This window comes from Eutrigla gurnardus (genome assembly GCF_963514095.1).
Source record: "Eutrigla gurnardus genome assembly, chromosome: 9".
NCBI classification, from domain to species: Eukaryota; Metazoa; Chordata; class Actinopteri; order Perciformes; family Triglidae; genus Eutrigla; species Eutrigla gurnardus.
The window spans coordinates 20,672,997-20,695,519 of NC_139923.1; the positions used below are offsets into that span (position 1 = coordinate 20,672,997).

Genomic DNA, 22,523 nt, shown 5'->3' on the forward strand with positions numbered 1-22,523 from the left:
GATGATACTGCAGCTGCTGGCTGTGGAGGGCTTCTGCTAAAGAAACTGACAGAGATGGCTTAGATGCAATATTATCACATGACTAATAACAGGGGGAATAGGAGGCAAGTGAGCACTTCATCAATGCCTGATTTCCCTGAGTGTTGAGGGGTGGAGGCCATTAGATGGTCTTAACCTGTGCTGCTCTGTACCAACTTAAATGCATTTTTTTCAAGCCACTCATCCAAAGTGTCCAAAGTCTGTGAGTCAAAACCAAAGCAGGGTTAGTGAGGCAGTTTTCAGCAGCAAAGCGATTAGCAGCATGATGGCTGGACGTGTGTGTGTGCAAAAAATACTCAGATCAGTCCTTCTCATCAAATGACTGACTGGGAATGTTGAGATAAGAGGTAAGTATGAGTAGTAATGGTTTTAATCTACATATATGACATTGAAAGATAAAGCTTAACGCTAACTGGAGAATTATTACTATAAAGATGGCCTGAATAGGCCACATTTTAAGTGTAGATGACTATCACCCAATAAGCCTTATAGTTTGAACTTCATGTACACAAACAGCAAAAAAATGGCAGCATATTTTCCACTTTTTTCACACCACACTTTGACTGAGGGGCCGCATGCCAGTTAACAGCCTGAACACCATAACAAAAGCCATTGTATTGGGTGAATTTCAGCATTTTCAGTCATTCTACCTCACAGCTGAGGCAAATGTAGAGTGCTGGAGTGTTCAGGTTGCAACTCAGTAGGCGGCATCAGTCTCCATTAGCCGAGGTGCACTCCTCACTCTCTCTCTCAGACTTACCAAGGGAACACAGAGCTCGTGCTGCTGGAGCCAGGAGACCCGTAACAAACCTTTCTGCAGGGAGGGATGTCAAAGGTTTGCTTTCATAATAAGCTATCTATCCACTTTTGCACCAAATAGTATGCACAGAAAACTGTGTTGGTTAACCAACCCTTGTGTCCAAACCTCTTTATTCATTACACTTCTCTTATTCATTCAAAATCTCTGATGTAAGACCCACAATTTAAAATGCTTAATGTGTACTCATAATAAACCTTTGACATAATGAATCTAATGTTTCTCGGACTGCTGTTCAGATACCCGTCTGAGAAATTGTACTTTGTAGTGTTCACTTTTTACTGTGGCACCTTTTTTTTTTTACTATGGTTTAAGTTACTTCCTTTCCAAAAACAAAATATCTACATACCATGCATTGCCTCATATAAGTAGACTATCACAGGCAGGTGTATCTGTGGTTATGCTAATTCTACAAACAGCCCCAGTAACATGACAGATGACATTTAATCAACTAAAACCTGGAATGATAGACAAGTTAAAAAAGGCTGAGAAAGTGGGCGTAAACAACGCTCACTCAGACCCACTGAGGCATTGAAGCACACATAGCTTGCTACTCCAATCTCAGTTAATAAATGCGATTGAGAAGAGACACTCTGTCATTGTGCCATCCCTGTCTCAAGATGAAAAAACTCTGAAAAACTCTAGGGAATATGTGCTCACATGCATGCAGCTTTCATGTTATGCAAGTGTGCACAGTGCACATACAGGCAAACCAAACTGAGTTATGCAATACAATGTATTGTGCATTTTATAATCACTGAACTGAGTGCACTAGCAGCCTTGTGCCTATAGATGGCAGCAGCTCCATAGCACGCCAACACCTTCTCACGTGGACTTCATTACCCTGTTCAGGTAAGTTAGCACTGTATGATCATGTGGTCGACATCGTTTGGGCAGTACAGTACACTAATAGGCACGGCCTGCACATTACAGTAGCATGCCAGCTCAAGGAAAGAGGCTTTACCTGTATGAGGTGAAGTTATCATAGGATCCCACAGTGTAGTGTCTGAACAGTCTCTTAGTGCGGTCCTCCCGAGTCTCTGCAACACAGATTACATGCGCCTTTTAATTTCAAATTGATAAATGTGTTTACATTGGCTTGAAATAGTTTATTTAACTTTAAAAGTTGGTTAGTCATCTGGTAATGTTTGAGGTATGCATAAGAAAACCTGGTGAATAGTGGCACCATCAAATTTTGATCAAATTATAGTTGTGATTTCATCTCAGCGGCACTCTTGCAATCAGTCACATGTTACCCAGGGCTTTAACTCCCTGTGCAGTGTCTAGAATGCCGGCCACATTTGTTCATCACAGTAAATGAGTAAATGAGCAGAATACCAGGAAACACTTCTTAAATATCATTTAGAAAGGAAAGAGTTTAGTTTTGGTTAAGATTCAGTCCCAAAATGTCAAGGCTGGTTCCGCCCTCATTCTTTGCATGTTAGTTTAAAAAATGTAATTCAGTTAGCACAGAGAGAAATTAAGCTACCACAGAGAAGTAATTATCATTAACATGCTTCATTTATCATAACCTACCAGAGCATAATTTTTCCATGGCAATTTTTGGTCTTTGAAACGGTGAAATAATCACATAATTCTTCCTTTCAAGTGTTTCTTATAAAGCATGCAAATGCAAAAGAATAGGAAGTGTGTTGAGCTCAATTATAGTGTGTCTGTGTGGTTCCTGTCAGCATGTGGGTGGATTTACCCTATGGGAGTGCTGATAGAGATCGATGCCCTCTCCCCATCCCAATAATACACACTGCACTTCCACTAAACAGCAATCTGCTGACTACACACCCCAAGAGCCTTTCAGGCCACACAGAAACCCTTAATTGGGCAAAGCTGTGAGAGCAAATGTCTCGTGGTGATGTGAGACACACATGGCATGAAACCATGCGTCTGGCTTGTAACCTTTGTCACATGACACCCGATCTCTGTTTCCCGCCAACTGTTTGCCATCTAAAAAAAAAGGCAATACATCAAGGCGATATCCTGCATGTTTGTGCATGAGACAGAAAGAGGCATGGAAAGAACGAGAGGGGAAAGAAATCAAAGTCTGTAGACTTGAAGTGTCTGGTATCCTCAGATCCACTTCACCCTGTCCATCTGACCGTGTGTGTGTTTGTGAGTGACAGGCTGTCAGCTGAGAGCAACTTGAAGCTCTGATAATGGCATCCGCTGACACTTGGTGACAGTCCAGAAAGGGAAAAACAATAAAAAAAGGATTTTAGCGCTCCAAACTCTGAACCAATCATCCTCCGCTCAGCCCCTCTCACCTGTCTTCTCATTTTCTTCATATGCCGGTCTATAATAATCTTGTTTACTTGCACTGTGTTCTTCATTCTCCAAGAGCACTGCCGTGTGAATCTCAATCCCTCTGATTCATATTTGTTTCAGCAGGATTGCAAATGTGTAGCTTTCCTCTCCCCTCACTACGTGTGTCACAGGAAGGCAGTGTTTTAATGAAAGCACCCTATGTTACAAAACCAAGCTCTGCCCTATGACAAGGCCCATCTCCATTCCGGTGCAGCAATTGGTTTATGAGTCACCTCCATGGTCCCTGGCTGCGCTTGTGGCTTAGTTGAAAGGAAAAATGTCATGGAAAATAATAAAAAAGAACAAACTATTAGTCATCTAATTGCCCTGAATGGAATTGTTAGGTGGTGTTAGGTGGTGTATCTGTTATTTTCATTGTTATCAGCCACAGACGGGTTCTTCTGGTATTTCCGGTCAGGAGAAGAAAGCGCACAAGTCTTTCTAGGATCATAATTAAATAATCATGACCAATAACACGGTAAAATTCCACTTGAAAAAGCATAAGAGACACCCGTGTCTGCATTCAAGGGATACGTGTCTTATATTTTAACCTGTCTCACTCTCTTGCCCTTACTGTGCTACTGTTCCCTCCACCCACACAAACAACCCAGGAGAACATGTTGCCCTCCAAGGTGGACACATGTAACTGTGGGAAATGTCTGTAAGAACAAAATGGAAAAAGCCACTGGACAAACTTTAGTTGAATTGTCTTTTCCTCAGCATTGAACTCTCCTCGACGAGGGGGTCGTTAACAACACCTGCTGTGGGGGCATCTTCCTTTTGGCGCCCACTTCCCCAGACTGCAGTAGGACTGAGGAGGTGATCACTAAACATCCTTTTTCCTCCAATCAGACCCTGTTCCTTCAGCTGTCTTCGCTACCAAAAGGAAGCTCAGTGAAATGTTTTTAATTTGTGCTGACATCTTACCACCCGGATGACTAAGACGATTGTACGAAGACATTAAATGTGCAAAATCACAAGCTATAATAGAAATGCTTAAGGCAGGTTGGGAGAACGTGGGTGGAAATGAACAGCATTTACTCTTTACAAAAATTACAAAAAAGTGTAGATCGTTAAAGAATATGTGAACATTATAGAAAGCTGAGTGGGCGCTTTTGTGAGGTTATCGGTTATCAGAGGAGGTAAGGCGGGAAAGGAGAGGCGAGGCGAGAGCTGGTGGTATTTTGTCTGGGTTAGAAGGTTACCGTACGTCCGCCACTGGGAGGAAAGACGTGACATTTTGTTAGCAATGGTTGTCAAGGGGAAAACGGGATGAAAGAGAGGGTGATCTTTGGGGAGAAAAGTTTTAGATGAGTCAGCAATTGTCTTCTCCTGGACATTTAGAGTCTGTCTTTTACTGACCCTCACTCAGATTTCACGAGCACATTCTCATTTAGCTCCACACATCATCATCCCTCGCTTCAAAAACAGACAAAAGAAAAAGAAAAATCAGCCAAATGCTGGAAACTTTTGGGAGTTGGTGATTGTGAATTTGCACACTGACAGTATTTTGCGTGTCTGAGTGGCGTATGCATTAGTGTATGCACAGTATGTGTGCACACATACTATGTGATACCAGATGCACTCTAAGAGTGTGAAATGCAGCTCATTCATCACACTTGTCATCTATTTTGTACAGCCCAGCAGCACCTAAAGGCAGGGCCCTGATAGCCCAGATAACCTAAAGTCCAGTTCCATCTATCACACACACACACACACACACACACACACACACACACACACACACACACACACACGGATAAAGAACGAGAGTCAAAGGGCGCCACCTGTTAGTAAAGGCTCTTGTTTGAGTTCATGTACATTAGGAGGGTTTATTATTATTATTATTATTATTAAAATGAAAAACCATGTTATTAATATTATTTTGGCGGCATGGAAAAAGAAAAACAAGGAAAAGCATCCACTGAGCTGGGCTGGGAACATCTGTTCTGTCAGAGGGGCAGATAGGTGCACTGAGATTTCAACAAAGACAACCCCGACCTCTTTGTTATACAGTCATGTTAAAATAACGTATATGAAGTGAGTATCTTGATAAGCGTGGCAGTTTGTTGGCTTTAGAAACACTGTTACTGTTTATATCATTGATGTGCATATTAAACATTCCGCTTCTCTTCACCTTCAAACCACCCCTATGATATTGAAATACATGTTAATTTTTCTACAGAAATATAAAACTATGAATACATAAATAGCCAAGAGGAAGTACACAGAACATTAGCAAAATATACAAAAAAAAGCAAGGTATAACGGTATTCCATAAACACACAGAGGGAGAACGTCAGAGAGGAATGGGGGTGATTTCCTTCCGAAAACAACATGAGGGACGATTGCCTGTGAGTGCACATTAGGAGGTAGCCTCAGAATGTGGCTTAATAAGATATCTGGAGATAATGGCATTTCATTAAACTGTTTATGCTACATTTGGTGACAGAAACGCAGTCAGTGATAATGGCGTCCTTAGAAAAATAATGTGTAGCACATTAAATGTAGAAAAAAGTCAAATTTGGTCAAAGTTAAAGTTTAATTTTGAGCTGCTTGCTGATGGACGGACACAGATAGAAACTACCGCTGTGTCTATCACAGACTGATATGATATACACCTAAACTCATAAAAGGTTAACATGTTCTGTCCGAAACATCTGGTGCTTAGATGGCAAACACAGTTCATATAAAAGAATGTATAGGTTAAATGAGGGAGCAAAGACTTACTGAAGCAGTGAAGCTTTCCAACCACTTGTATTGAGCATCAAGACTTCAGGAATGCACTAGAATATAAATCATTTACAGCAGGAAAGAACAGAAACCTGCAGGCTAGTTTACACTACTTATGGCATGGAGAGGTTACTCATGAAGAAATTAAAGATGATGATGAAAAGACCTATCCTGCATTATTAAATTCACGATATATGGACTTGCAGGGAAAAAAACACATTCTCGACTGACAGCAACTTATGAAACCCTTCACTCTTGAAAGCTTGAGTTACAGTTGACTTACATCATTTCTGGTGGCCATGAAGGGCTCCTCATGAAGAAATACCTAGATGTGAGTTATTTTAAATTGAGCTGGACATCAATAACAATGCACAGATAGATAAAGACGGCATATTCTGTTGACCAATATGCTTCTATAATACATCCTTAATTTGACTGACTTACACTAATTCATATCTAGGGTTGTCACGGTACCAGAATTTCAGTAGTCGATACCAATACCTGTGAATTTCCACGATTCTCGATACTAATTCGATACCACAATTAAAAAAAAAAAAACAACAGGACCCATGTACTTTTTAATTCACTAATTTATTGAAAACTGCTTCAAACTGTCAAGTATTTAACACCACTGTGCTTTAAGATCTTTTTGCACAGAATTTAAATTGCAGTACCAGCTGCCAACAGACCTATAGTCATCCAGTATAAAAACAAAACAATACTGTGCTTATAAGGCACTTTTTGCATGTCGGCTTGTTTGAATCAAGAATTGCTCCGGATTCATCCGCCTCGAATGCAAAATATTTCCACACGCGACTCTTCGCACCTGTCTTGTCGACGAGCCGACGTGTTGTGCTTTTGCTCCCACCTGCTGAAGCCATTTTTCCGAAGACGGCAAGTTTTCTTCTTCAGCGCCGCTTACTGCTCTGTGCTGCTCACACGCGTATACTGCCCCCGTCAGTTCCGCCAAGAATCGACACGGCTCGCCGAGTGAAAAGTTGTATATTCGGTTCTGACGATACCAGAAAAAAGCAAGTATCGAATTATTTTTTTCGTGTCAGCATCGAATTGGTACCGAAGTATCGGTTCTTGTGACAACCCTATTCATATCACATAACCCTGTGACCGTGTTTTACTTGCAGCGTCCTTTAATGGCATCATACATTTGTACGGGTCACGTAAAAAAAACTGCAAATAAGAAATAAATTAATATTCGCCCTTCAGTGTAAGGTGCCTGATATAAAAAAAAGGAGTCCTGACTGAAATGTTCCTGGCTTGAATGACTTAGTTCTTTGAGATCAGGTTGTTAACACTATTGCCGTGTTAGAAAAAGCACTGCTTGGGATTTGAAGAAAGGGTTCAAAAGCTAACATTCTTGAAGAAAATACGGTGTTGTGAACTTCAGACTCGGATACAGCACTGCAGGAGGGACACTATGTACATGCACTTCATCTGAACATTACAATGCATGTGCAACTTGCAGAGAAACTCGATCTCCATAAACCCAAATGCTGAGAGGTTTTTGGTGAACTGCACCAATCATGCTGTATGGAACTACACGGCTTTGCATGCATCCATGATGTCAGTATCTTAAAACAATGCAAGCATTGATAATGAGCTCAACCACCCTATATGTCTTAATGCGTTTACCTTACAGCTGCCAACTCATTATGTCCCAGGAACGTTACGTTGCCATACTGGCCACTTGGAGGCACAGTGCTACAACACCCTGAAATTACTACTTAGGACAACAGATGCTACAGCAGTTCATTATCGTAAGAATTATTAAAGCATTATGAATATAAATGGCCACAACCAACCATGCCTATCATAATAACAGTTGGTTACAGTGCCACCAAACAGCAACACGACGGCCCATTTTCCTCTCAGCAACAACATGACAAGAATACTAAAAGTCTAGCTATAAAAAAAACAACATTTTCCCCTTCCTATAAGGAATTTTACCCAACAGCGCTGATTTGTCACTAACTTTCAGAGAAAAATGCTCTCCATGAAAAAGGTTTTGCTTCTTGGAGTGTTACCTCACCCATAAAAATGTGAGAATAAGCTGTTAGTCTGTTCTCACGGGTGATAGCTGTGAAGACAGCGTGTTACAGTCGAGATGGAAGCATATTTAGCACATATCGCTGCATGTGACGCTGTAAAATCGTCACTGTTTCCGTCATTGCTTAACCTGCTACTTCTCCAGCGCGACTCGATTCTGGACAAATTGTAACACCTTCTATGTCCTTTACTGAAGGACGCGAGAGCTTCATCACATACACACACACACACACACACGGAAACAACAAACCGACACACACACACAAACACACACACACACCGTCTGTGTGCCCTGCTGAATGAGAATTAACCTATGCTGTTTTACCACTGATAAGAGCTGCAGACAAACATGCACACACACACACACACACACACACACACACACACACACACACACACACACACACACACACACACACACACACACACACACACACACACACACACACACACACACACAAACAAGCAGACTTATCAAGGGAGCCTCATTGACTTTTTAATTCATTCCTTTCACACCCCCACTCATCCCTCCTTTCCTTTTCTCCTTCTCTCGCTCGGCTCCCTCATTCATCCTGTGTTGTAGTAAACTCTGAGGGCTCCTTACACCTTGAATACTAAAACAATGTTTAAATTAATCAGAACAGCGCTGGGCTCTCTGGTGTAACAACTTCCCAAGAGACACACAACCCGTGAGGAGATGCTTCCTGCAAAAATAACAATAAAGACGGAAGCACACTCTCTTTCATTCTCCTTTGAGCTGTCACACAATGCGCCTGTCATTCCACAGATCCAACAGAGAGTTGCTGGACCGTGCAGGTGGATACAAGTCTAACCCACTTCCCACAAAGGACAAAGCGATGTCTTCATTTTCTTTTCCTGCGTCTATTCTTGATTTTTCTGTTCCCCGACGAATCGATTCTTGAATAAGACTTTAAAAGAAAGGTGAATTAGTTTTTCATTCCTCGGTGAAATTAGTCATGCTCACAATAGGACGGCGTGATAGAGAGGCCACACGCAGAAAATCACAAAAGAACGACTAAAAGCTGGCCCTCTATCTATTTAATCTCTATCCGTTCTGTACATATAGGGAATTCAAATAAACCACATGGTTTAGAGCTGCAGGATAATATTCAACATCAAAGGTGACAAAATTTAAACTGTACGAGCACGCACTTTTGAAACGGGTGAGATGCACTACTAGATCTTTTCATCAGCCATTTGTCTGCATACATGGACATGATGAGCAGAATGTGAGGTGGAAGGTGTCAAAACAAAAGATAGGATACAAAACAAAACAAAGCATGTTAGTGGAACATAATCCATAACCCATATGACAGTTCCATTAACAATTCCTTCCCATACAATAGTTTCTGATATGTCATCTCTAAAGTCCAGGTTATAATCCTTAAAATAAAATAAATGAAAGCAATCAATGTTTTTAAATTCAGTTATTAACTCTCTTATAGTAATTTTCATTGTTAGTGGCCGAGTCTGCCATCCCAGCTCTGAATAAGAGTTGAACTCACAGGAAATGATCCAGCAACGTGTCTCACACTATTTACTGTTCACTCTCATCACACCTCGTCTAAACGGTACAACGTCACTGCTAACGGCACCAGAACGGTGCTCCATGTTGAATTAGGGATGCTGTGTCCAGTGATTTGTTAACTTCATGATACTGACCACTTCAAGGGAGTAAAACTACTCATGATATCAGACTGTAGCTGCAGTTATTTTGGACTGACTACTTCTTCGAGTAGTTGCTCAAGGAGCATATGTATTGTTTCCACGGTAACAATGGGTGTAGCCAAATCAACAAGGACTGAATCTTAAGGATCACACGTTTAAGGGAAAAATCATGGGCCACTGAAGTAGGACAATAATTATTCCCACAATCCCAAGAGGACAATAAAAGGTAAACATAAGCTGTTGTTTTTTTAACTGACATGTTTCTGGAAAGGCCAGTCTCATCCCGCTTTTCAGCTGATTTTCTCTGGTCAACCTTGCTGTACAAACACCAAGACTAAGCTGAGAAGAGAGAGAGAGAGGGAGGGAGGGAAGGCAGAGATGGTTTCTGGATATAAACTCGACAAGACGCTTCGATCAAAGTACAGACTAAGACAATGGCATTGCAAGACAGGCTTTAACAAAATAGAATAGGAGATGAGCTCTAATACTGTCTGCATTAAAAGAAAAGAGTTCATCAAAGCTGTCAAGACCGAGGGCGGAACAATGTTTTGTCTCTGCAACTGTTCGATCTGCCCTTTCTAATTTCAGTTAGAGTAAGTAATTACATGTATTTCATATATGTACAAAAAAGGGACAAACCAGTAAGAACGTTACAATTTTCTTCCACTTTTTTTGGAAGTGTGTTTGCAGCTCTTCGTCAAAGTCACTTACATTTGTAGTAGTGCACACCCTCCTCTTCTAACAATGGAAATGTTTCTACACATGCAGACAGACACTACTCTTCTCGCTTTACTACATTTTCCCTCGTGCTGATTCATATTGCAAGTTTCTCATATTTACTGACTGATTTTTAGGTTCTCCTACAACATACCATTTCAACAATTCAAGCAGTATGACCACAAGTGATCCATTTGTCTGCCCTCTATAGTAATGATGCCATCAGAACAGTGCAGAAAGCCGTGGAGAGGGAATGACTTACCCCAGTACAGCTCATGACAAGCAGAGTTCGGATGCACGACGGTCACCACCCCGTCTATCCTGCTGCACAGCACAGGCACATCAGACACCATGACTGGACAACACTCCATTTCTTCCCACGCTATCTTCACAACTTCCTCTCTAGGACTTTGATAAGGAGGTCGCCCCTCCTGCCACTGGTCCAACTCCCAGCTCAAATCACTTAGAAGAGCCGGGCCGGGTCTCCCCCTCATCCTCACCTTGAGACGATTAAAAGCATTCCTGATATGGCCATTTTGTGCAGAAGGCTTTTCCGAATTCCTCAACAAAGGTCTCCCCGACTCCTTCGTTTTGAAATAAGATTTCATTAAGATCACTGTGTGTCAGTGTCCTCTGGCCTATCCCATTTATTTCAGCCTCCAGCAAACAACAGCATATATTTCACACCTCTGTTGTGACTCGCTTTCCTCCTCCCTCGCTCAGAACTGGTTGGTTTGTTGAAGAGCCTTAAGAGAGCTCGTTGTTACCGCGTAAGTGTCGGAGGCATAGACCAGCGGCTATAAATACCTCCGCTCTGTCAAAGTGGAAGCCTTGAATAATTCAGTCAAATTCAGACAACAAGAAGCAACTACAGTACAAGCTCTTCAAAGACACTTTGACGGCTCATCACGACACGCCTTTGAGTCAAGGTCAGACAAGCACAGATGCACTCAGCCGAGCACTGACACACAAATATTCTAGGAATGAGGAGGGAAGCAGGAGACTCGGGAGTGTTCGGTATGGGAACAAATATATCTTTAACACTGAATCTTCAAGCTGAACCGAGTGTACCGACTCATCAATTTCACCGCTTAAATCAGTAGCACTGAAACTCTCACTGGTGACTGAAAGCGTTGCCGTCAGCTCGGCCGTATAACAGACAGCAGTGGCTCTCAAACTTTTCTGAAAAATGTATCTCCTTTGAAATATGTTTTTGCTAAGTAAACCCTACCCAACGCAACACCTACAGTTTAGTAGAAATAAACAATTTGCCAGTTTACATTGAAAACAGTTATATCGGTGCAAAATGTGGTTTATTTTTACACTTTTATTGCATATATTATAGTATAATTAGTTTAGGAGTGATTGATTAGGCATGACTGATCATTTTTAATTAACATTAAAACAATTTCATGTACCCTCCAAAGTACCCCCATTTGAGAAACACTGATTTACTTTCTTATTCAGCGCTAAGATGGCGAAAGTGAGCATTGTGATGGTTCTGCTTCATACCATCCCTCCCCCCTCTCCTGTCATTTCCTGTAACCTCTCCTGTACACTTCAGGACATCAAAAGCAACAGAAACAACCATAATGTAGTTATTAAACTTTAAGGACCTCTCGTATCAGCAGAAAGAAAATGTGGTACAGGGCTATGCACATAAAAGTATATAATTAACATCAAGAATTGCATCAGGCTCATGAGATATACACTTGACGTTACATTCAACTTGCAGTAACTAGCACCTACTACAGCATGCTGCGTGCAAAGCTTCTCTTTCTATCCACTGCTTATATCGTCCCTGTATTGTACTGAACTGAAGGAAACAGTCTGAGCGAAATTATTCAAATCCAAAAAGAGATTTGGGAATTTCCATCTTCCAGTTCTACAGGAGAACTAGGCTGGTGCTGAGAATGTGATGGAGGGAGAGTAAAACACGGAGAGAAAAAAAAAAAAAAAAAAATGGGGTGCCTTGGTGTAAAGGTAGGCGTACGATTAGTCATGCCCAGTCAGAGAGATGCTTTACAGCTCTGCCAGGTATTGCTCTCTTTCTCTCTCTCTGTGTTGCCACATTTACTAGACTTGACACCCACAACAGTGAAACACAGAAGATGCCAAGTCATGGCCTTGAAACAGTTTATGTAAACAAAATGGTTCAACCAACTGTGTCAGATTACTCCTTAGAATGTCTACGGCAGGTGAGTGTGGTAAGAACGGTCATGACACTGTGAAATAGACTTGACTTTCAGTGAGAAATGCAGTAACCTGCCCTTGTGTGTACATGTTGTGTGTACATGCTTGTTTATCTGTGTGTGTGCGCGCGCGCGTGTGTGTATGTGTGTGTGCAGGTGATCTGCTGTCATCCAATGCAGCCCTTGTCAAGTGTGATATGTCTCTGCTCCACTGTGAGACCTGCTTCAGCTTTGATTCATCGTTCAAATAGCATCGCCATCTATTATGATTTGATATGGATCTGTCCTCCAGAGAGAGAGAGATGGCTCAACACACTCCACTGACTTCTGATGAAAAGTACAGATAGTGGCCATCACTCTGCTGTGAACAACAAACACAACACAACACACACACACACACACACACACACACACACACACACACACACACACACACCCACACACACCTTGAAAATGTCACTGTAGGACATTTTGATGTGGATTCTTTTACAGGGGTAAACGGCAGGACTCTTGAACTGCCAGTCTATAACCCTGACTCAGCTAAACTTAAATACCAAAGAGATGTCTTCCAACCTGTGGTTTATCCTCTCTCTCTCTCTCTCTCCTCTCTCTCTCTCTCTCTCTCTCTGTCTAATAAGATGGATTAGTTGGCTATGCTAATCTATGTGCTGACTCCACACATAATATAGACAATAACTGAAGTGTGTGCGTGTGCATATGCATGTACAGAAAAAAAAAAGGCCTGTCCATTTGTATGCATGTGCACATGCACTGCTCTGTGGCGTCAGCATTTGCATACTCACTCTGCATTTTACAAGTCGCCACTAGAGAGTTCCTGACTGAACTCACTATCAGATTTGCAATCTGGGCCTGTACAGACAAATTTATAGCGCCGTGAGAGGACTTAACTGAGAGTAGTTTGTCATTGAACGTTAAATGCTTTATTATTTTTTGTTTCTTTTTATTAGCTTGCTCAGTTTAACCTTTGAGAACACTAAAACTATAGACTGAATAAATCTGAACAATAGCACAACAGCATGATGTAGAATTGCTGCTATAATGAATCCCAGCTAAAGATGGACAAGGTGACCGTGAGAGCACGAGGAGCTTGAGGAGGAATGAGGACACTAGAGGATCAAAGTTTTTTTTGTATTTTTGACTCAAATGAGATTGTTTTATTTTCTAAGCAAGAAAAAAGGATTCATCTGTACTGAAATACAAAAAAAAAAGATGGTGATGCTCTTGAAAGTAAAATAGTTTTAAAATCCCATAATATTGAAAAGTTATAATTCTAATAATTATGTGAAACCTGATGGGCAGATCTTGCCTTATAAAGCATGCAACTGAACAGCTTCTGTTGAGGTGCCATTGAGCAATTCTTCAAAGCTTTACCTTTAAACATGCATGGTTTCTAAGAAAGTATAAAATAAAAGGGGAGAAGTAACTGTGATCTCCTCCACAAGAAGCAGCAACACAGAAACGGTATGATAAAAAAGACGCCGGTGTCACCAACAGTTCTTTGGTGTGACTGGCTCAGTCGAAACATGAAAACATTCATTTTCATCGTGTTAGGGTGACATTGTAGGTGTGAAGGGTTGAAGATTATACTGCTGACCACATGACAAAAATGGGAGAAGACTGAAAGAACAGAAAAGGATACTGGAAAGAAGAAGGGTGATGAAAGAGAGAGAAAAGGTTGAAGTTGCAGTTGTTCCTGTCAAGTAGGTAAATGCTCTGTCAGCAGACATACACATAGATTAAATTATCCCGGTGACAATCAAAATGAATCCATCTCACATGAAGGTGTTGCATGTATGCTTCTATGGATGCACTGCATTTTTGCTTGAGTCCAAAATATATAAAAATAGCTTTCCATTTTCATAGGTGAGAGTTATATCAAAACGACTGCTTCATTCATAAAATTGTTGATGGACCACAACCACCAAATGAAAAATGCATCGCCCACCATTACAGATTTCATTGATTTCAAGAAAACATCTTGTGTCTTGGATTACGTGGGTTTTTGATGTATCACAAATACATTTAATCGAAGTCTTTGCAAGCCTATGTAATAATGAGGCCGGGTTAGTTGGAGGGGTAAAATATGTGTTGTTTGTATCCTGTGTAAAACCAAAAGTAGCATTCTTATCTTTACCCAAACCATAATATTTTACTTAACCTGAACAAGTCGTTTTCTTTCCTAAACCTAATTCAGAATGCCGTTTTGAAATGAAACACGTTTTTGTGTCAGAAAAGTTGAGACCGAGTCTGATATTTCAGAAATGTACAGCAGGCTTAAATAGTATTTGCAATTGCACCGTGAAAGGTGACAATGTCCATAAAGATGCTGAAAAGAATGATATCACAACTCATTGTGAAATAGTGTCAAATTAATCATTGAAGAGTCTTAGATAATTACTGGAATCCATCATTGTAACAGCAATAACTATTGACCTTGAACCTCGGACACGAGTGGGGAAGAACCAAGCTGCAAAATGCCCAAACAGAACCCAAATTGTTGCGCTTGCAGTACCACGGTGTCGACCAGATGACTCTCTGTATGATCCCTCACCAATCCAATGCACCATCTCTCTGTCACCTCTCTCTTCCGCTCTACCCTCCAACTGGCCATGCCAGTCTCGGCTGCCGCAGCAACGCTGATGTTTAAGCATTCTAGGGGAGTGCAGACACACTCCAAAACTTCTTAATGGGTAGGCTAAAAATAGCTCAGGCTGGATCTGACTGGGCTGATTCATGCGGCTGTGAGTCATTCAACTGTGCCGCGGTGTGGGGAGACCATGGGAATACACTGAATGAGCACAAAGAGAAAAGAAGCAAAAGTTTGCATGCTTGTTAAAATATCAAACCATTGAGAAAATCAAGCATTGCTCATCCCATCACAGATTAAATGAGCATTATTATGCTGTGAGCGGGTGTGTGTGTGTGTGTGTGTTGAGGTCCTTGAGGACATTTGAGGATGCATGGTAACCTAGGGAAAATTAAGGCTGACATAATGGAAACTGTGGCTGGTAAAAATGCATTTACCATTTGGAAGACCTTGTCTCTGTATTTGGCTGTAGCATGGCCGTTTCTTATTGACTTATAGCAGAATGGGGGAGTGGGGTCTTTTGGCTGCAGGGCAGCAAGATCCCAACAGATTGTAGCCAACAGATCTTGAAAAATCGCTGCTGAAAATGGGTTGCCCCCGGCAATTTTTGGTAGCATCATTAGAAAGGGAAGAGCCGTTCATACTCACATCATTATCCCCTCCATTACCACGGGTAAACAGCTACCATTAACCCCCACATACAGGCCAGCAGCATGTGTGCTCTGTGTGTGTGTGTGTCAGAGGGAGTGGGGTGTGTGCAGAATGAGTGAAGGTATTCAGGGATATTCGACAAATAACCGCTTTTCAAAAAAATATGCTGGACCCTGATTATTCTTACTTTTTTAACCTTAGACAGTACAATGATTTATAATAACATGAATACAGCACACCTCTGCAACAAAAACACAGATCAGCCCTTTGCCCACAGCTTTTCAACACTGCATCACTCATTGCACGCTTAATGAATTCAATCAATAGTCTTTGCTTTTGGCCCTCATTTTCCTCGTCAGTTGCTCATGCCCTCCTCTTTCCTATTTTTCCCCCCACTTTGACTTTACTTGGCCTTCGTCTTTCCTCCCTCCGTCCCCTCGAGCACAGGTTGAGGATGAACTGTTGGCTGCATGTAGCCCTGCCCATTCTGAGAGAGAGGAGAGCAGCGTGGGCAGGTTTAAACTGTGCCTCTTTCGCATTGGTCACCAGTGTGCTTTCTCTCTCGTTCCCTGTCTCTCTATTTTCTTTTCTTTTCTAGCTGTCCTTACCCACATGCTCTATCTCTCCCAAACTAAAACAGCTTTTGCCATCATTCCATTTCATTTTTCCCTTCGTCTCCATCATTGCATTTTCAAACCTGGCAGAGAGGAGTGAAAAGAGATGGAGACAGAGACAGATAAAGAGGGATAGCACTTTCAGAGTCGTGACTCATGGGTGATGTACAGTGACACAGAGAGAGAGAGAGAGAGGAAGAGCATTACTATTTAGGTTACTTAATTGTAGACAGGGTTGTCTTTCCTGCTTCACTAGGCTGAGACATATTGCCATGTCAGTGACGCCTCAGTGGCTGCCTTCAGATAAACAACTCCGTGTGTTTTAGTGGGTCCTGGTGTGTGTCATTCTGAGTCTAGGGTGGATGATGAGATTTGCTTTGATATGCCTCAGTAAACTCAGAAATTAGCATGTTATTAAATTCTATCTTAAATATATTGTCCTGTATAATATACTTTAATTGTTTTATCATTAATTGTTTTATCATTAAACACAATAATTATCTCACCCCCTTCAACAACTAATCTACAAGTAGCTCTTCTAATCGTTGAGAGCGAAATGAATAAATTAGACCTCAACGACATTCTTTGGGAATGTAAACTAAGACCAAACTAGGGGTCGACTGATATGAAACAGACATTTGTCTGCAGTAAAAGAAAAAGTGCCAAAAGGTGTCCAAATTTAGAATAAGATGAACAAAACTGTACATATAAAAAGGTTGTATATCTGTCCAACATCCTACTATGACGTCTTGCTGAAATCTACTACAACCCAAGAGCTAAGGGCAAAGGGTGGTTTTATATGATAGGGTCACTTAATCTGATTGGATTCATTCATGTTTTAGTCCTAAATCCAAGATAAGTCATCAGAACAAGTGCAAAGTCTATTGCAAAGAAATTTGCAGCAATGTGCTTGGTGGTAGTGACGGTCAACCATCATCCTTTTCATTGATAAATGTATGCTGATGGTTAACACCTTGATATTAAACAGCATCCCTGTTTGATATCAAAGAGAAACAACATTACATGGAGTCAGTGAGGGATGACAGGGGAGGCAGAAGACCTTTGGAACCCATAAAGGTATAAGAGGGTTCAAATTTTTTCAGGATTTATGAGTGAGCAGGGCTCAATATCAGACCCATCTCCCTCCCTCCCTCCTCTCCCCGCTCTTTCCCTCTCTGAAAAGACCCGCTCTGCCATCTCCACTTTGCTGTCCTTTAGAGTATGCTCCACCATCCGTCTCATTCGCTATCTGGCCCTTTCTTCCCCACCTTCCCCTATCTTTTTTCTCACAATGCATTTAAATGGGGTATTTAGAGATTCCGGCCTTTCTCATCGCTTCACACATATTTGAGGTAACCCCAATCCCTCAACAACCCTTTGAAAAGAGAAAATGCCCCTCTTGCTCCAGAAATAGGTCCCTGAAGATGCATGATAAACACACAAGGAATAGTTTACGACAGGCTCGTCCTTGGCTCGTTTCCAACGCATGCACTTGCTGCAGGATTTTCGCTAAACTTTCTTCACACGTTGACCAGATGTGTTTCATGATTCTGCACATGCTGTTGCCCCTGAGAGCACAGCAAACAAAATGTGCCATCTGCTTATAAAATGACTAAACAGGATGTGGCAACATTAATCTATACTTGCAGTTGTTTACAGAGGGATCCATTGAAATCTGTCACAGTAGGGTGGATGATAGCTTTATCATGGTCAGCATTTATTTAGAATGTGTAATTTAAGTAAATGTGTGTGGTGTAGGTAAGTGATATGATACACATATAAAAAATGTAATCATTTTTAGAGAGAGCGAGAGAGAGAGAGAGAGAGAGAGAGAGAGAGAGAGACTGAGAGAGAGAGAGAGAGAGAGAGAGAGAGAGAGAGAGAGAGAGAGAGAGAGAGAGAGAGAGAGAGAGAGAGAGAGAGATTCCCTTCTAATGCTGTATCATGGTCGACCACAATATTTGAATCACACTCAATTTGAGCATTTTGATTTCTGCAAGTACTAGGAAACTAAAATTGGAACATTTTTAAATTAGGAAAATATACGTTTACATGATGTGGCAATGTACTGGTAGAAAATGTTGCTTAATCTTGCAATTGCCTGTCTACTCGTTTTGAACGCAGGCTAAACTTCTACCTTTTCATTGCACCTGCGTATAATTAAGCACTTATCAAGTGCCCCTAAAAGCTTGACAACCTTTGGTGGAAAACTCACGACTTTTGGCAGTCAGCGCGGGAGACAGATGTCAACTAATGAAGGAGGAGAGAAACTACTGTGACGACTGTTTTAAAGGGATGTTGTCTTCCACTTGAGCATACATTGTCATACTGGATGTAATAACAGGGAAAAACTGCGATTGAAAAAGTAACATGGCAGGTCTACTGTATGTTTAATAATGGGAAGTACATATTGTATTCAATTGTAAACAAGTTAAGACCAATATGCGTCATGTTTTGCTTTGCAGAATTGCAGCAGTAGTCTGGACAATTGCTACGTATGCAGAATTGGACATAGACATAGACATTTTCATTAAAATCAATTGGAATTTGCTGGGATTTAATTGTAATAATCAGATAAAATTGCCGGACTCTGTTTACTGACATGCCTACTCAATGTCATTTGGAGGTCGGGGGCAGTGACTGCAGAATGGCAGACCCTTGTCGTTGTTCACATTTTTGAAGAGGGTCCAGAGGATGGTTTTCAGTCAGGATGAGAGGTTTCTCATTTAATTTAAAGTGCACACCTATTTATATTTTCTAATATTACAATTTATGAACAATAACATCTCTTGAGACATGAACATAATGTTCCACTATGAAATATTTCTTCTTTATATTATCCCAAATGCATTATCAGATGTTCTGACACCACAGTAAAGGCTCTAGGACTTACTTTGCTTTTCAGCACCACGGACAGAGCTAATGAGCAAACACCAGTACAACACACCACAGCAAGACAGAAAGTTGTTGCAGTGTGACATCGTGAGTGTACAGTATGCATGTGCACGACTTACCTAGCCTTGGGTCATACTGCCTCATCTGAACTTCTTCCACATAGTCTGCTGGAAACCAGCCTGTCCTCCCCTTGACTGTGCCTTCCCAGAAACCTCCTTCGCCTATACTCAGCACTGAAAAGAGAAAAGAATCAGGAAGGTCAACATCAGTCCAATATTGTCATAAAACATGTCTAGATGTCATCATTGCCAGGTGGCGGAGCCTGTAGAGCTTTGGATAGACAAACCAGACAAAGGCCCATATGGCAGAGTGAGGGATTTAGGTTTCCCTGCCCTGGGTTCATAAATAACGAGGGAGTGTGCATAGAGTGAGAGGAAAGGGGGACGAAAGATTTTTGTTTCATGAATACACACACACAAAAAGCCAATACAAAACAGGAGAAACTGTAATGTGACAATACTGGACTGTAACTAATGTGCCGTATGAAGGTGCTTGGGCAACAACCTTTATTCTCTTTCACGCTAATGAAAATTTGAAAAATACAGACAAAGACAGAGTGATTTAAAAGCAGAGAGAAATAGTGGTGGAGATGGAAAAACAAGAGGAGCTTAAAAAAGAAAGAAAAAAGAGGAAGGAGAGATTCCTTCTAAGTTCCGCTGTGGTAATTAGAGATGAATGTATAGTTGATATTGATCTTCCCTGCAGGACTGAGCCAGCACGCTCATTTCTACAACAGTCATCCATTATCCCAGCAAGCTAAGAGACACACACAGGCGTGCCCGCACACACACACACACACACTCACACACACACACACACACACACACACACACTCCTCTGAGATCACCAGCTGGAACTGAAGCTTTGCCTGAGCGAGCCCTTCTTCTAAACTGGTTGCTAGGATACGGCAGTATGATGTTGCAGTCGGCAGACAGCCTGCTAAATGATGTAGTCTACTTCCTCCAAACTATATTCTACTCTATGAGAAGCAGCCAACTGAACTTCATCGTCAGTGACATGATAGTAAAAGTTCAAATATCACCCATTCACAAGACTCCTTGCTGTGTCTCGAAACAAATACATTATCTTCTCGGGGACTTGCTGCTGCACAGTACTCACATCTTGCTTCCCTTTAAAATTCAAGTCCAGCCACATGCTGTTCAGAGACACACATGTAGAAACCAGTCCTGTTAGAAACATTAAATGTATGGTATTAATGTAAATGCATGGTTTGCAGCTAACCCTCCGATAGCTGGCCTCTGCCAGGCAAACATACACTTGTTTAAGTGCCATGTGAGAGGGGTGTTTATCGATTTCCTGCTGTAAAAAACATGACACTCAGCACACAGAGGATACATGGACTGATCCCCCTCTCTGATCGTAGCTTAAGACAACTTTACCCCGACTGTCTCCTGAGAACGGACTCCCTCCTTCTCCTTATTACCATGTTTGACCCGTTATTCTCTCGCTCTCTGCTGACTTTCTCTCCCAGTGCCCTTCACTGTGTTTCTGAATGATTTCTCACTCATCGTCTCCATCCTCGTCTCCTCCAAGGTGAGACCAAGGATTGATCTTGATCTATGCCGCCTTCGCTCACAACCCTCACTCCCTTATACCCCCCCACTAATCCATTTCTGCTCCCAATGCCAACACCTGACAATATGGACAGAACCGACCACCAAGGATCTGACTATGCGAGCAAAAGTCACTGTTTTACAGAGACTGCTACCGTAGGCTGTTCTTCCACGCAGGTAGTATAAACTTCCTCTTCAATAACCTTTAACACACCCCAGGGACACTAAATGTGAAATTCAAGCCAATTAATTGATTGTCAGTGAAGTCAAGAAAAGGTCAATGAAACATGCACACACGCACACACACACACACACACACACACACACACACACACACACACACACACACACACACACACACACACACACATACTATCACACAAGTATTCTAATACATAGCATGCTTGATTATCACATGATTAATTCCTGAATTAAAACAGCTAGACTCATTATTTGGAGTAAATTGCAGTCTGAAGTGGCATATTTACAGCAAATCTGTTTCTACACACACATTTATTGGCTTTTCTTTATATTTGGCACAAACAGACAACTACCACATGCATATGCATTGTATGTCCAGATAGGAAAAAAAGGTATGTATGTACAGGAGATGGCCTTACATTCCCTGCTGTGTCAGTATCCTCTACCTTCCTGCCTCTCTGTTCCGGTGCTTGCCAAAAAATGTGCTGGTAATGCTGTCCCTGTGAATCAGATGTGGGCTCACAGGAGCCAAGTGGCAGGAAGGAACTCAAACAGTGCCTGTCTGTTCAGGATGATTTAAAATATGTGTGCCATGTTGACCAGACCGCTTTTGGAAAGCTACAGTTGTAGATGGGAGTAGGAAAGGGTCTACCAACAGTAATGACAGTCTTCAATATGTCACAACTGAGATGCAGAAGGGCACACAAGGGCAATACAAATAGCGTTTGCTAGTCCCTGATACTCGTACTACTGAATAGTCATTTTCTTTTTTTATCTTTTAGAGTTTTTAGAAATAGGACAGCAGTTCAATACTGGATACCTGGGTCAAAATGAAGAATAAAATATTTTCTCTAATGTATGTCCTCTGCATGAATAATTACATTGAACAAAGGTTTGGGTGACAGCTGACCTCAGACAGGAGAAAATAGACTTTGAGAAAGTAGTTGGGCTTAGCTTCATGCATACACTGAAGACTCTCTTTGGGAGTTGCTTCGCTGCAAAACAATAAATGCCATTTGTTCCACTCTCTATGGAGGTCTATTGGGGCTTAGCTAAACAACAGTTCAGTACAGCCAATCAACACCTCAGCTGGACATCAGACAGTAAGAGGTCAGGCCTTTCTGGACTGTGTCACAGAATAGCAATCAGCAGCACGCTGGTTCATAATCACCTCCACAGGTAAACTAGCGGGGGCACACACACACACACACACACACACACACACACACACACACACACACACACACACACACACACACTGCAACATATGTTGACATGCATTCATACACACAGACATAAATGAACACACGCTCCTTTTTACAGCAGTAGCATGTTGTGCTTCCTCTACAT

At 41.5% G+C, this 22,523-nt stretch overlaps 1 protein-coding gene across 1 annotated transcript in view; it reads right to left on the reverse strand.

Moving 5' to 3' along the window:
• shank3a (SH3 and multiple ankyrin repeat domains 3a) overlaps positions 1-22,523 on the reverse strand; it is a 135,576-nt gene that overhangs the window by 20,855 nt on the left and 92,198 nt on the right. Inside the window, 2 exon segments of the mRNA XM_084016673.1 lie at positions 1,821-1,896; positions 19,458-19,571. Coding sequence (XP_083872799.1) covers positions 1,821-1,896; positions 19,458-19,571 — 190 coding nt within the window.